Source organism: Pogoniulus pusillus, chromosome 27 (genome assembly GCF_015220805.1).
Source record: "Pogoniulus pusillus isolate bPogPus1 chromosome 27, bPogPus1.pri, whole genome shotgun sequence".
NCBI classification, from domain to species: domain Eukaryota; kingdom Metazoa; phylum Chordata; class Aves; order Piciformes; family Lybiidae; genus Pogoniulus; species Pogoniulus pusillus.
Window position 1 is genome coordinate 319,324 of NC_087290.1, and position 14,178 is coordinate 333,501.

The 14,178-nt window shown below is 55.6% G+C and overlaps 1 protein-coding gene across 3 annotated transcripts in view; it reads left to right on the forward strand.

The window, feature by feature from the left end:
- The window catches only part of ATP2A3 (ATPase sarcoplasmic/endoplasmic reticulum Ca2+ transporting 3), a 72,393-nt gene extending 66,741 nt beyond the window's left edge, over window positions 1-5,652 (forward strand). For 2 of the 3 annotated variants that reach the window (XM_064165841.1, XM_064165843.1), the window contains one exon: window positions 804-905. In XM_064165841.1, coding sequence (XP_064021911.1) covers window positions 804-823 — 20 coding nt within the window. In that variant the 3' untranslated portion in view covers window positions 824-905. Of the gene's footprint in view, window positions 1-803 lie in introns of all 3 variants that reach the window. The other variant, XM_064165842.1, reaches the window with a different exon arrangement.
- The last annotated feature ends 8,526 nt before the right edge of the window (window positions 5,653-14,178 follow it).

Below are 14,178 nucleotides of genomic sequence, written 5' to 3' on the forward strand. Positions count from 1 at the left end.
TTCAAGAGGGACAGGGATCTGCTGGAGAGAGTCCAAGGGAGGGCTATAAGGATGCTGAAGGGACTGCAGCACTGCCTAATGGGAACCCTGGGGCTGTTTGGTCTGGAGAGAAGGCTGAGCAGGATCTGAGCAATGTTGGTAAGTTGGGGGTTGGACCTTTGGAGGTTCCTTCCAACCCAGACCATTCTATGATTCTATGAAATACCTGAGGGCTGGGGGTCAGGAAGGGAGGGACAGGGACAGCCTCTGCTCACCTGGGATACGACACGGGCAAGGGATGGAAACTGCAGCACAGGAAGTTCCACCTCAAGATAAAGAACTCTTTGACTGTAAGAGTCCCAGAACCCTGGCACAGGCTGCCCAGAGAGGTTGTGGAGTCTCCTTCTCTGGAGCCTTTCCAGCCCTGTCTGGATGTGTTCTTGTGTGACCTGCTCTGGATTCTCTGGTGCTGCTCTGGCAGGGGTTGGACCAGAAGCTCTCCAGAGGTCCCTTCCAACCCCTAACGTCCTGTGGTTCTGTGAAGTGTAGTTGAGGGTTGTTCCCTGCCCATGGCAAGGAGGTTGGAGGAGATGATCTCTGAGGTCCTTTCCAGCCCGAGACATTCTATGGTTCTATGATTCCTTGCCCAAGTACCAGCGTCTTCCTCGTGCAGTCTGAGTGGCTGTGGCTCCAGCCTGGCCAGCTCTGTGCAGATGAGATCTCTTCAAGGATCAACTCAGGATCTCTTGATAACAAGCCCAGGAAACTGCTTTGCTTCTGACTCCTCACCACTGTTGTTCTTCTCTTTCTTTCCTGTGTTTCAGGAGAAGAGGACAAGAAGTGAAGGGTGTGGCAGTGCTGCTGCTGCCGCCAGGCTGCCTGCCTCGCGCCCTGGACCAGAGCCTTGCATGCTGCCCGTGCAGCGGCCGCAGGACATGCATGTGTCCCACCAGCAGACCAACGGGCACCTCGTCCTCAAGGACGACCCACATTTTGTTTTGTTTTGTAGCTTTTTTCTTCCTGTACATGAGCAATGCAATGGCTGGAGAGCTGGCAGAGGCTCCAGGGGTGGCTCCTCGCCATGCCATTCCCTGGGGATTTCTTCCTGACAAATTCCAGGCCCTCTGCCCAGTTTTTACCCTGACTGGGTGAGCTCTGGCAAGGCATCCTCGTGGGAGAGCATGGCAAAGAGTTGGGATTTTGGGTGATACCCTGAGTACAGGCAGGAGGCTGCGTGCCACAGCAGGGTGGGATGGAGCTTCTCAGGCTGGGCAGGACTCGGTGGTGGGTGAGGGCAGGAGAGCGAGGTGAAGGGGTTTTGGCTTGGGGTTGCTGACCCTCACCAATATCCCTGGGCACATTGCTGTGGCTACTACACTCTGCATGGGTGGCCACAGTGTCTGTGGGCTGTGGCACCTGCAAATCCCTGCCCAGTGTGACCACTGGTGAGATGGGTCTTGCAGATGTGTTTGTAGATTGAGGTTGGGTGAGTGGTGGAAGATGAAGGTCTCCCTATTTATCACACTGTCCTCTTTGATCCCTATGCTGCGGAAAGCCTGCTCAGGCTCCTCCAACACCAAAACACAACTTAGTCTTGTCTGTTCTCCACTGTCTGATGTCTTCTTGGATCCCTTCTGCACTATTTAAGCAGTAGCCCTCTTGCTGGGGCAACCATTTAAAGCAGAGCATGGCGATGACCATTCCTCATGGCTCCTGCTCCCTCTTAGGCACACTCTCATCCCTCAGTTGATCTTTAGCTACCAAGGGTAGACCTTAAGTAAGTCCTTAGGAGCATGTTGATGAGTTGGTGTCTTTGGCTTTAGAGGACACTGCTGTCTTGCACAGAACATCCTTGACACCAGGACACTGCCTTTGAGATGGCAGTGAATGTGTGCTGGTGCCAGGGGCTCTCCCCTCCCTCAGCAGTGCTTGCCATGGCCTCCCTTTTTGTATGGCACCAAACCTCTTGGGGCTTTTTCCACAGCAGAGTTGACCCAGGCTGCAGTGAATCTGTTGATCAGGGCTGGATTTTGGGACCAAAACCCTTGATCTTTCTTCATTGAGAAGCTGATAGTGGGTGATGTCTTCTGCAGCTCTCCAGATCCTCACTCCTGCTTCCCTCACGTCTGCCTTTGATCCATCCTGGTGACACTGACTTAGCCAGACTTGATGTCCTTCCTTTCTCCTCAATTCCAGCCACTGGAGCCAGGGGGTTGAGCACTTTCCTCCTTTTCTGGTAGGTTTTGCCTTCTACTTCTTTACCTCTTCAAAGCTTCCAATGCTTTTGCTTCTCCTGGGCCAGAGCTACTCTTCCTCTGTACCACAGGTGCCAAAAAACATCCCCACCCACCTTGCTTTTCTCCATCACCAGCACTGAAGAAGAGCAGAGCCCCCAGAGCAATGGGAATGTACAGAGTCGTTATACTACTGAGCTGATGTACCTGTAGAGACAAAGCCTGCATGAGAAGTTGTTGCTGTATTTAATATCTAATTAGTTATTCAAGGAATTTTCCTATGGAGCTCTTTCCAAAAGGCCTTTCTAGATACTCTGTGCTTAGAAGATGGTTGCTGATTCTTTTGGGGTTTTTAATATTGGGACACTTGTTCCTGCAGATATTTTGTTTTTCAAGTGTGCTCCTGGATTTCATTGATCCCTTGGGGCAACCAGTTCCTCTGCAAAGATTTCTGCCACGGATGAGACTCACCCTGGTGCAGAGGACCAAGGTATGACCCAGGTACTTCTTCAGCCTTTGAAGGAAGACTTCCCTAATGCTGTAGATGTGGGAGTTGCCCTTCCCCAAGGGGCGGATTTCACCTAAGTGTAGTACAGAGCATCTCCAGCTCTCTGTGCAGCACAAGAGCTTTTCATCCAGCACCAGCAGCTGGGGGACCGCAGGGAAGATTGCTGCCATGTTTCCCTGGGGCCAAAAACCTCTTTGGAGGAAGCTGGACCACGAGAGAGCTTCTCAACTCTGTTCATAGGCTGCAGCAGAGCTTTCAGGTGCAGAGGGACTTCCCATTAGGGTGTCTGGAGACAGGACAAGGGGAACAGTTTGAGGCTGAGACAGAGCAGGACTAAACTGGAGCTGAGGAAGAAGTTCTTCAGTATGAGGGTGGTGAAACTCTGGCACAGGCTGCCCAGGGAGGCTGTAGCTGCCTCCTGCCTGGGGGTGTTCAAAGCTGGGTTGGATGAGGTCTTGAACAGCTGAGTCTAGTTGCCCCCTAGGCATGGCACGGGATTGGAGGAGATATCTCTGAGGTCACTTCCAACCTGATCCATTCTCTGGTTCTGTGATTCCTCACCCAAGGACCAGCAACCTTCTCATTATCATTGTTGCTAGAGATGCCAAGCTGCTGGCAGGAGAGATGCCACACTGCTGTTCTATCAGCCTGTGTGAGCAGTGGGCTACCAACACCCAGGTCATCGTGTCCCCAGCACAGGCTTGTTCCTTCCAGCCACAGCAAATTGCATTTGTCTGTGTGTGGTGTGGCTTGAGATGCACCTACAAGAGAGCACAGGGAACTTGCACTAGTGCTGCCTGCAGCAGGAGGAAACGTTGGAACATGGCCCACCTGGCTAGGAGGGACACACCTTCTGAGCCTACATCCCTCTCTTGCTCCTTGTCCTTTGATCTCTTGCAATGCAGGTTTCTCTTCCTGGTCTGTGATGTCTGAGGCTAAGAGTTCAAACAGTTCACTGAAGCAGGCAAATATCTGCAGGTTTAGTTGTTTTTCCTTCATGCTTGGGAGAAGAGTCAGGACAATGCCACTGCACCTGTGCCACCAGCAGCAGCGTGGGGCTTTTACAGGCTGGAGCATGTCCTGGTGTGGGCCTGGAGATCCCAGCACCGAGACCATTACTTTGGGATTGGGTCTGGTGCCTCACAAAGCATCCAACCCTGCAGTCTGAAGGAGGTGGACACTGGGTTGCTGTTCTGGCCCAGGAGCTTACTGGAAAAGCAGCTCAGGGTGAAGCTTCTGAGATCCTTGGGTTATGGACAACACGTGTTAGGGGTCATTTCCTTTCCAGCTTTATTTTGGTGATGTGCCTGGTGTGTTCAGAGGGTTGAAATGAAGTTCAGATCTTTCCAAAAAGGCCTTCAGCAGACCCTCTGCTTGCAGGCAAGCAGGGACAAGCTGCAGGGTGGAGGGGGAGGACATTGTGTGTAGAGGGCATAGTGCGTGGGGACAACATAGTGCGTGGCAGCAGAGCCTGTCCACAGGCATTTGATGTCCTTTCTCAGGGGCCAGGCACTGTGCTGGGCTGCTGCCAAGGTTGGGAGGCAAGGCTCCCATGGCCTTGGAGCAAGCACCCGGGGGGCAGCTTTGGGCAGTGGCTATGGAAAGTCTTTTGTGCTGTTTTGGGATGTCCTGGTGTTGTGGCCAGTTGCTGGGTGAGGTCTCCCTGTGCTGTGTGATCCTGTTGGAAGGCACATTGGGAAAGGAAAAAGATGCTCTCAGAGCAAAGAATTTCTGCATCTGACTTTCTGTCTCTGCTGTGTGGCCACCATACAGCTCAGAGTCTGGATGAGCTTTGTGGTTTGTGTGTTTGAGACTTCGGCACCTCACAGGTGTCTTTAGATACTCTGAAGCCACCTGCTGTTTTGATCCTGGGCAAGCTGCTGTGGGTGCCCCTGCTTTAGCAGGGGGTTGGATTGGATGATCCTCAAAGGTACTCTCTAATCCCAACATGCTGAGATTCTGGAATTCTGCATGAGTTTGTGATGCTCTGCTCAGACAAGGCCAGGTGGTAGCACAGGAGCTGGAGAAGTCAGGAGGCATCCAAGAGCTGCTGTGCAGGAGCTCAGGCTCAGGCTGGCCTGGTCAGTGGGAGGTGTTCCCGAGATTCAGTGAGCTCAGCACCATCCTGCTCCTGGAAGTCACACAGGAGGTGGTAGAGTTGGTCTAAAATCTTGCCATCATTTCTGGTCCGTAGCTGGCACGAGCATCGCCTTCGAGCAGTGGTGCCAGAGATGTGAATGGCTCTGTTCAGCCCCTCCTGGGATTTTTTTCCCTCACTTCTGCAGTGGCAGGTTCTGGCCAAAGGAGAGGCAGCCCATGGCTTGAGTTTTGGGGATGAAGGAGAAGGGGTTCAGAGCTTGCATTGCACAGTTTGGGTTAGGGTTTGAGGAAGGGAGCACAGAGGGTCCATTCTCGGTGCCATCAGCTTTTGAGATGAGTGGGGCATTAAGTGCACCTACATCTGTGAGTGCCTGGAACAATGGGGTGCACCAGCTGGTGTCTGAGCTGGCTTGATCTGGCTGCTGGGGACCAAGAGGGTGGCACCAAGCTGCCAGTGGGTGCCTTGGGTGGGTCCAACCTGGGACCAGGCTGAATTTTTACTGTGTGGTACCTGGAGAGCCAAAGCTGGAGATGCAGGAGTTTGAGCTTTGTATCAGGAGGTCAGGCCTTGCCATGGGGGTGGGAGGGGGTCACTGAGGGGTAGAATTCAAGAAATGAGCTTTCCTATTTTAGTACATGAGAGATATTTTTCCACTAAATTACTGCTGCCTGCAGCATGTCCCTGTCCAACTCCATCAGGCAGGTGGGCCAGGAGAGCACAGCAAGGCTGCTCCTGGCCACACCTGTGCCATCCACGCTGCTCACCCCAGATTGGGCTGATTTGTTTTATACTTAGGAAATTATAGAAATAAAAACAATTTTGCTGGATAACTTTGGAAGCTTTTGCTGCTTTCTTCTTCCTTTTTTTCTTTCCTTTTTTCTTTTTAATCACAGAATGGTTTGGGCTGGAAGGGACCTCAATGCTCAGCCAGTCCCAGCCCCCTGCCAGGGGCAGGGACACCTCCCACCAGCACAGGCTGCTCAAGGCCTCATCCAGCCTGGCCTAGGACACCTCCAGGAAAGGGCATTTACAGCCTCCCTGGGCAACCTGTGCCAGTGTCTCACCACCCTCATTCTCAAGAATTTTTTCCTCACCTCCAGTCTTAATCTCCCCTCCGCCAATTTGAAGGCAACAAGTTCAAAACTGCACAGCAGGTTTCAGGGGAAAACAGAATCAGAGTCACAGAATGCATTGAGTTGGAAGGGACCCTCCAAGGTCATCTTGGCTAACTGCCCCTGCAGGCAGCAGGGACGTCTCCAGCTAGCTCAGTTTGCTCAGGACCCAACCAATGGATGTCTCCAGGGATGAGGCCTCCACCACCTCCCTGGGCAGCCTGTGCCACTGTCTCCCCACCCTCACTGTGCAGAACTTCCTCCTGGTGTCCAACCTAACTCTGCCCTGCTCCAGTTCCAAACCATTGCCCTCAGCCTGTCACTGCAGGCCCCTGGGAACAGTCCCTGCCCAGCCTGCCTGTGGGTCCCCTTCAGATACTGAAATGCAGCTCTAAGGTCTCTCTGGAGCCTTCTCTCCTCCAGGCTGAACAGCCCCAGCTCCCCCAGCCTGTGCCCACAGCAGAGGTTCTCCAGCCTCTGCTCATCTTTGTGGCCTCCTCTGCACCCCCTCCAGCAGATCCATGTCCCTCTTGTGTTGGGGGCTCCAGACCTGCAAGCAGCCCTGCAGGTGAGGGCTCCCCAGAGCAGAGGGACAGGATCCCCTCTCTTCATCTCTCCCTATGCTGCTTATCACAGGGCCCAGGCTGCCCTTGGTCTTCTGTGCTGCCAGTGCCCACTGCTGGCATCATTTCCAGCTGATTTGGGGGACATTTGGGAGCCCACAGAGCTGCACCAAGTGCCTGAGGGCATTCTTCAGCCCTAAAAGGAGCTGTGCTCAACCAGATCAGGATTTCTTGAGGGCTTTCACAGCAGCCAAACTAGAAATGGAGCTGAGCTTGTCTCTGGCATGGGACAGCAAAGGGGAAATGGAAGGAGTGGCAGGATCCAAACGTTGGGAATTCTTTTCAGTCCCAGCTAATTTGCTGTCGGGGCACCAGCATCCAGGCAACAGTGCTCGTTCTGCCTGGACACAGAAGCGTCCTCACCTTCTCTCCCCCGGCTGAGGGAGGAGGTTTAAATAAGTCCTGCAGTGACCTCTGCAAGAAGTAATGATTAAATAAGCGCCAATTAAATCCCTTGGCCTCCTCTGAGGGTGGCACAGGGCCTTGGGGCTGTGTGTTCCCATCTTGGCATCTCCAGGAGCTTTGCCTGTGGTCCGGTTTGGAGCTGAAAATCCTGACGTAGCTTAAGGTTGAGTTTTGAAACAGATTTGGATTCATGGAACCCAGGAGGCCCATGGTGAGCGAGCTTTTGCTGGGATATGGCTCCACCTGGCCCTTCCCCGTGCTGTCAGCTGGAGAGGGGACTCCAAACCCTGCCTGACCCAAAGAGGGGACACAAAGGGCTGTGGAGCACCCAGGCCAATGCTGCTTGGCCTCCTTTCACCAAATGTAGAGCTGACCTCCAGCGTTAGCACAAGAGAGCCACAGCAGCGTTAGCACATGAAGGAGCCACAGCAGCGTTAGCACATGAGGGAGCCAGAGCAGCGTTAGCACATGAGGGAGCCAGAGCAGCGTTAGCACATGAGGGAGCCAGAGCAGCGTTAGCACATGAGGGAGCCAGAGCAGCGTTAGCACATGAGAGAGCCACAGCAGCGTTAGCACATGAGGGAGCCAGAGCAGCGTTAGCACATGAGGGAGCCACAGCAGCGTTAGCACATGAGGGAGCCAGAGCAGCGTTAGCACATGAGGGAGCCAGAGCAGCTTTAGCACATGAGAGAGCCACAGCAGCGTTAGCACATGAGAGAGCCACAGCAGCGTTAGCACATGAGGGAGCCAGAGCAGCGTTAGCACATGAGAGAGCCACAGCAGCGTTAGCACATGAGGGAGCCAGAGCAGCGTTAGCACATGAGAGAGCCACAGCAGCGTTAGCACATGAGGGAGCCACAGCAGCTTTAGCACATGAGAGAGCCACAGCAGCGTTAGCACATGAGGGAGCCAGAGCAGCGTTAGCACATGAGGGAGCCACAGCAGCTTTAGCACATGAGGGAGCCAGAGCAGCGTTAGCACATGAGGGAGCCAGAGCAGCGTTAGCACATGAGGGAGCCACAGCAGCGTTAGCACATGAGAGAGCCACAGCAGCGTTAGCACATGAGGGAGCCACAGCAGCGTTAGCACATGAGGGAGCCACAGCAGCTTTAGCACATGAAGGAGCCACAGCAGCGTTAGCACATGAGGGAGCCACAGCAGCGTTAGCACATGAGGGAGCCAGAGCAGCGTTAGCACATGAGGGAGCCAGAGCAGCGTTAGCACATGAGGGAGCCAGAGCAGCGTTAGCACATGAGGGAGCCAGAGCAGCGTTAGCACATGAGGGAGCCAGAGCAGCGTTAGCACATGAGAGAGCCACAGCAGCGTTAGCACATGAGGGAGCCAGAGCAGCGTTAGCACATGAGGGAGCCACAGCAGCGTTAGCACATGAGGGAGCCAGAGCAGCGTTAGCACATGAGGGAGCCACAGCAGCGTTAGCACATGAGGGAGCCAGAGCAGCGTTAGCACATGAGGAGCCACAGCAGCGTTAGCACATGAGGGAGCCAGAGCAGCGTTAGCACATGAGGGAGCCACAGCAAGCGTTAGCACATGAGAGGAGCCAGCAGCAGCGTTAGCACATGAGGGAGCCACAGCAGCGTTAGCACATGAGAGAGCCAGCAGCAGCGTTAGCACATGAGGGAGCCAGAGCAGCGTTAGCACATGAGGAGCCAGAGCAGCGTTAGCACATGAGAGAGCCACAGCAGCGTTAGCACATGAGGAGCCAGAGCAGCGTTAGCACATGAGGGAGCCAGAGCAGCGTTAGCACATGAGGGAGCCAGAGCAGCGTTAGCACATGAGGGAGCCAGAGCAGCGTTAGCACATGAGGGGAGCCAGAGCAGCGTTAGCACATGAGGGAGCCACAGCAGCGTTAGCACATGAGGAGCCAGAGCAGCTTTAGCACAGGAGAGCCACAGCAGCGTTAGCACATGAGAGAGCCACAGCAGCGTTAGCACATGAGGGAGCCAGAGCAGCGTTAGCACATGAGGGAGCCACAGCAGCGTTAGCACATGAGGGAGCCAGAGCAGCTTTAGCACATGAGAGAGCCACAGCAGCGTTAGCACATGAGGGAGCCAGAGCAGCTTTAGCACATGAGAGAGCCACAGCAGCGTTAGCACATGAGGGAGCCAGAGCAGCGTTAGCACATGAGAGAGCCACAGCAGCGTTAGCACATGAGGGAGCCACAGCAGCTTTAGCACATGAGAGAGCCACAGCAGCGTTAGCACATGAGGGAGCCAGAGCAGCGTTAGCACATGAGGGAGCCACAGCAGCTTTAGCACATGAGGGAGCCACAGCAGCGTTAGCACATGAGGGAGCCACAGCAGCGTTAGCACATGAGGGAGCCACAGCAGCTTTAGCACATGAGGGAGCCAGAGCAGCGTTAGCACATGAGGGAGCCACAGCAGCGTTAGCACATGAGGGAGCCACAGCAGCTTTAGCACATGAGGGAGCCAGAGCAGCGTTAGCACATGAGGGAGCCACAGCAGCGTTAGCACATGAGGGAGCCACAGCAGCTTTAGCACATGAGGGAGCCAGAGCAGCGTTAGCACATGAAGGAGCCACAGCACCATGGCTGGAGCTGCCCCCTAAGCCTGTCTCCTGTAATAGCTGCTCCTGAGGCTGCAGCAGCGACTCAGCACACAGTGCTGCAGGCAAGAGGCACCAAATCCCCTACCTGACACTGCAGCCCCAATCCCTGGACTACTGGGAGCCATCGCCAGTGAGCATCTGCATGTCTTCCAGTCACAGGCTGGTTTGGGTTGGAAGGGACCTTTCCAGGCCATCCAGTCCAACCCCTGCAGCCCGCAGGCGTATCCCCAATTGGAGCAGGTTGCTCACAGCCCCAAACAACCTGACCTGCAATGGTGCCACCTCTCTGAGCAGCCTGGGCCAGGCTCTCCCCACCCTCAGTGTCAAACATTTCTCCCTTCTCTTCACCCTGAATCTCCAACTTTGAGTCCAAACCATCCCTGCCTTGGCCTGGCACAATAGAAGCCTTCTCTTCTCCAGGCTGAACCACCCCAACTCTCCCAGCCTGGCCTCACAGCAGAGGCAGGATGCAGAAAGCAGCTGTTACCCCAAAACAGCCCCGAGGATCCCTGTCTCCCATGGCAGGTGTTCCCAGCAGCTGCAACAGGTGTGGTGCTGCTGACCCATGCTGCTAAACCACCGCTGAGGTATTTCCATGGAGATGATGTTGCCACAGCAACCAGGGGTGGCAGTGCCACCGCTGGGGGTGAGCAGCACCAAAGGCATCTGTCTGCACCAGGGCGCCGCAGGGTGGGGAGGGCAGAGGCAGCCCTGCTGGGAAGCAGCAAGAGAGGTCAGGGAGAAGTTAAAATTGGAAGCAAGCTGAACATGCTGTCTCAGAGGCCCTCGCCTGCTCTCATCAGCCAATTTTTTTCCATCACCCTCCCCAGCAGCGTGAGGGGTGTGAGCTGCTGGGGACCAGCCTGTGGTGGCCACAGTCTCTTGGGAGAGCACCAACTGGCAGGGCCTTTCTGGTGCCCTCAGCCACCACAGGTGCCCTCCCCACCCACCGGCACATTTTGCCTCTCTCTGGTGCTGCTGTCCCTGCCCAGCCCCAGATCTGCCGCGTGCTGTGCATTTTTGAGCCGCAGCTCAGAGCTGGGTGCTGGAGGCTGCCAAGAGTGACGCTGGGCTGCGCAGCGAGCCTCATCCTGCGCTTTCAGCCCTCTTCTCCTCCCCTCCCCCCAGAGCTTTCTGAAAAGTAGTGTCTGAGGGCATGCAGTGACCCAAGAGCCTTCGTCTTACCACAGCTTTGCTCCCCTGGGTGCTGGTGGGCTCAAGCCCCATGCAGAGGCTGTCAGACCATCCCCTTTATGCTCCTGCAGCCCATTCTCCAGGTCCCTGTCCCAGCTCAGGGGGAGGCCAGACTTCCATTTCCAAGAGTCTCTCTTGGCAATCCTTTGTGTCATGCTGCTTTTGCCAGCCCCCAGCAGAGGCTGAGTTTGTTTCATGGTTGGGGAAGGAGCTGCTTTTGCAGCCACATACTGAGTCCTGTGCTACCCCTGCCCAGCACTGCTGGGGCTGCCCTTGCTGGATCACTGGCCCTTGATACCTGACTCACTGGAGCTGAGGGAGGTGATGGCTGAGGCCAGGCCTGGTGCTGGGCAATGTCAATCGACCTAGGCAACCCGAGGCACTAACCCAGAGGCTTCAGGGCTTCTCTTTCTGTGGCTGTTTCAGACTTGTTGCTATTCCCTCCCATGGACAACGGAGCCAGCTGGGCCAATTTCCCTTATCACTCTGTGGCTGTGTCCTCTGTGTCCCCACCTTGTCCTTCTCCCACCCTGCTTGGTCCTATGGTTGCATGCTGCTGGCTGGAGTCAAGCCCAAGCCACCACTTTCAGTGCCCAGGGAAACCTCAAAGGCTGGTGAGGGTTGGGAGGGAGAGAGTCCAGCCCCTGTGCCAGAGCAGGGTCAGCCAGGGCAGGAGCACATGCAGGTGGGTCTCGAAAGTCTCCAGAGAAGGACACTCCACAGCTTCTCTGGGCAGCCTGCTCCAGGCCTCCAGCACCCTCACAACAAACAACTTGCTCCTCCTCTTCAGGTGGAACCTCCTGGGTTCCAGTTTGTGCCCATTGCCCCTTGTGCTGTCCCTGGGCACCACTGAGCAGAGCCTGGCCCCTTCTTGCCCCCCAGCCTTCAGATACTTGCAAACACTGGGAAGATCACTTCTCAGTCTTCTCTTCTCCTCGGTGCCCAGGACCTGCTGCCCCAAGCCCAAGCTCTCTCTGTGCACTCCCAGACCTTGCACTTTGTCACCACAGACAGAGGCCCCCTCCAGGGCCTCCTTCCTGCTCTGCTTGACAGCAGCTGATGCAGAAGTTGCTCAGAGGAAATGACTGTGAGGGTATGGACAGCACTGGGTGCCTCTGTTTTCACAGGGACCCAAGATAAAAGCACCCCAAGGTCAGCTGCAGCAGATCATGGCCATCTCTGCAGGCTGCACCTTGTGAAATCCTCTGTGCAAGTATTCCTTTCTCGGTTTGATTCACCAGTCAGGCATTGCAGTCAGAGACCAACTCACAGCAGGTACTGCAAGGAGCCCACCAGCATCCTGGCCTGGATCAGCAGCGTGATGGCCAGCAGGACCAGGGCAGGGATTGTGACCCTGGACTCAGCACTGCTGAGGTCACACCTCAAATCCTGGGGTCAGTTCTGGGCCACTCACTCCCAGAAGGACACTGAGGGGCTGGAGCAGCTCCAGAGAAGGGCAACAAAGCTGGGCAAGGGTCTGGAGAGCAGGGCTGGGGAGGAGCAGCTGAGGGAGCTGGGGGTGTGCAGCCTGGAGAAGAGGAGGCTGAGGGCAGAGCTCATTGCTCTGCAGCTCCCTGACAGGAGGCTGCAGCCAGGTGGGGGCTGGGCTCTGTTCCCTAGGAGCAAGCAACAGGACAAGCAATAGCCTCAGACTGCACCAGCACAGGTTTATGTTGGACATGAGGAACAATTTCTTTCCCAGAAGGGTTGTCAAGGCCTGGCCCAGGCTGCCCAGGAGTTAGAAAGCCATGGAGATGTGGTGCTGAGGGCCATGATTTGGTGGTGCTCTGGCAGCGCTGGGCTCATGGCTGGACTAGATCATAAAGGTCTCCTCCAACAGAGACCATTTCATGGTTCCATGATTGTGCTTAAACAAAAGGAAAGCTCTACCCTGCCAACAGCCCAGCCCAGCACCTGAGCCACAGCAGAATACATCTCAGGCCCATGAACTCAGCACCTCCTGGCAGGTGACCATCATGCCTGGGCAGGCAATTTGCCAGTTTAGCAGTCCAAGCTGGGCACTGCCCCACAGTGGGGTTGAGTGGATTGGCAATGCCAGCCCCAGCCTGCTAAATTCCCTGCTATAAAGTGATGTGAAGAGCAGCAAACCCCATGACAATGTGGGCATAGAGAGGTGTGAGCCCATGAGGGTCTTAGCCAGGGCTTTCTTCAAACATCTGAGTGCCACGGCCAAGGAAGTGCCCATGCTGGGCGCTGAGAGACCCAGGCCCTGCTGGTGTTGCCATGTGGGAGAAATGTGAGGCCAGGAGAGTTTCATCTGAGGCTTTGTTCAAACACCTGGGCGCCATGGCCAAGCAGCTGTCCATGGTTGGTGCAGAGAGCAGCCCAGGAGCGGAGCCTGGCCCCTCTGGGGCTCCCATGCTGGGGTTCACCACTGCCAGCACCACCTTGCCCACAGCCACAGGGTCCAGCCCCACTGTGCAGCTGCAAGGTGGCTCCGAGAGGTGCAAATTGTCTCCCCATGGAAAGTATGTTAGCTAAAGCCATGCTCTATGGCCTCCACGTGCCTGAGGAGGTTAGAAGTGACTCTTTTACAAGTCATTTTGCTGTTAAATTTAGCTGTCCTATTTCCATTATCCCCATGGCTCTGGCAGGGGGACACAGCCTTCCCTAAAAGGCCTGGTTTCATACAGTGCCTCCTTTGCTTCTCTCCTGACAGATATCTCAGCTTATAAGGTTTGTCTGCTCCACTCAATAGCTCTATCAGCCTTCAATCTGAGCTGATTGCCATCAGCAGCTCAGACTTGCTCAGCTCCCCATGCTGCCTGGGGCAGGGGCATCACAATGCGGCCACAGCCCTTGTGATGTGGCACCGTCTGATACTGGCTCCCGGGCTGGCATGGAATGCCCCCAAAAGGCTGGCACAAATGCTCTGCCCTCCCTCTTGCCCAGCAAAGAGAATCTGTTGGTTCCACTCATCTCCATCTCCTGGCTGCCAGGTCTGCTAAATGCTGGGTGAAGGAGAAGGCAAGCGATGGGCAGCTGAGGGTGGGAGGTGCTGATGGTGATGTTCTGGAAAGGAAGATCTATCCCAGCAGGTTCCAAAAGCATTTTCCCCCAGCAGAGAGGGACCTTGTGTCAGCCTTGGTAGTTGTGGGCAGCCAGGGCCTCCTTTGAGGCCAGCAGATCACAGCCCCACGGACTGGTGTGGGTAGGGAAAGGCCTTCAGGGCCATCTAGGGCCCTCCAGAGCACATCGAGCCCCACCCCTGCAGTGACCTGGGGCTCATGAATGGAGCTTGTCCCTGAGGGGAGTGCTGAAGCTGCCAGGCTCTGGCTGTTGTGGGTAGCAGAGGGTGATCCCCCCAGAAGAGGCTCTCTGCCCCAAACCAGCCCTCCTCAGCCCAGTGCTCCCTAGCAAAGAGCTCATCCCCACGGGGCTGTGTCCTCCAGGCTGCCCAGGGGGAGGCAGCATG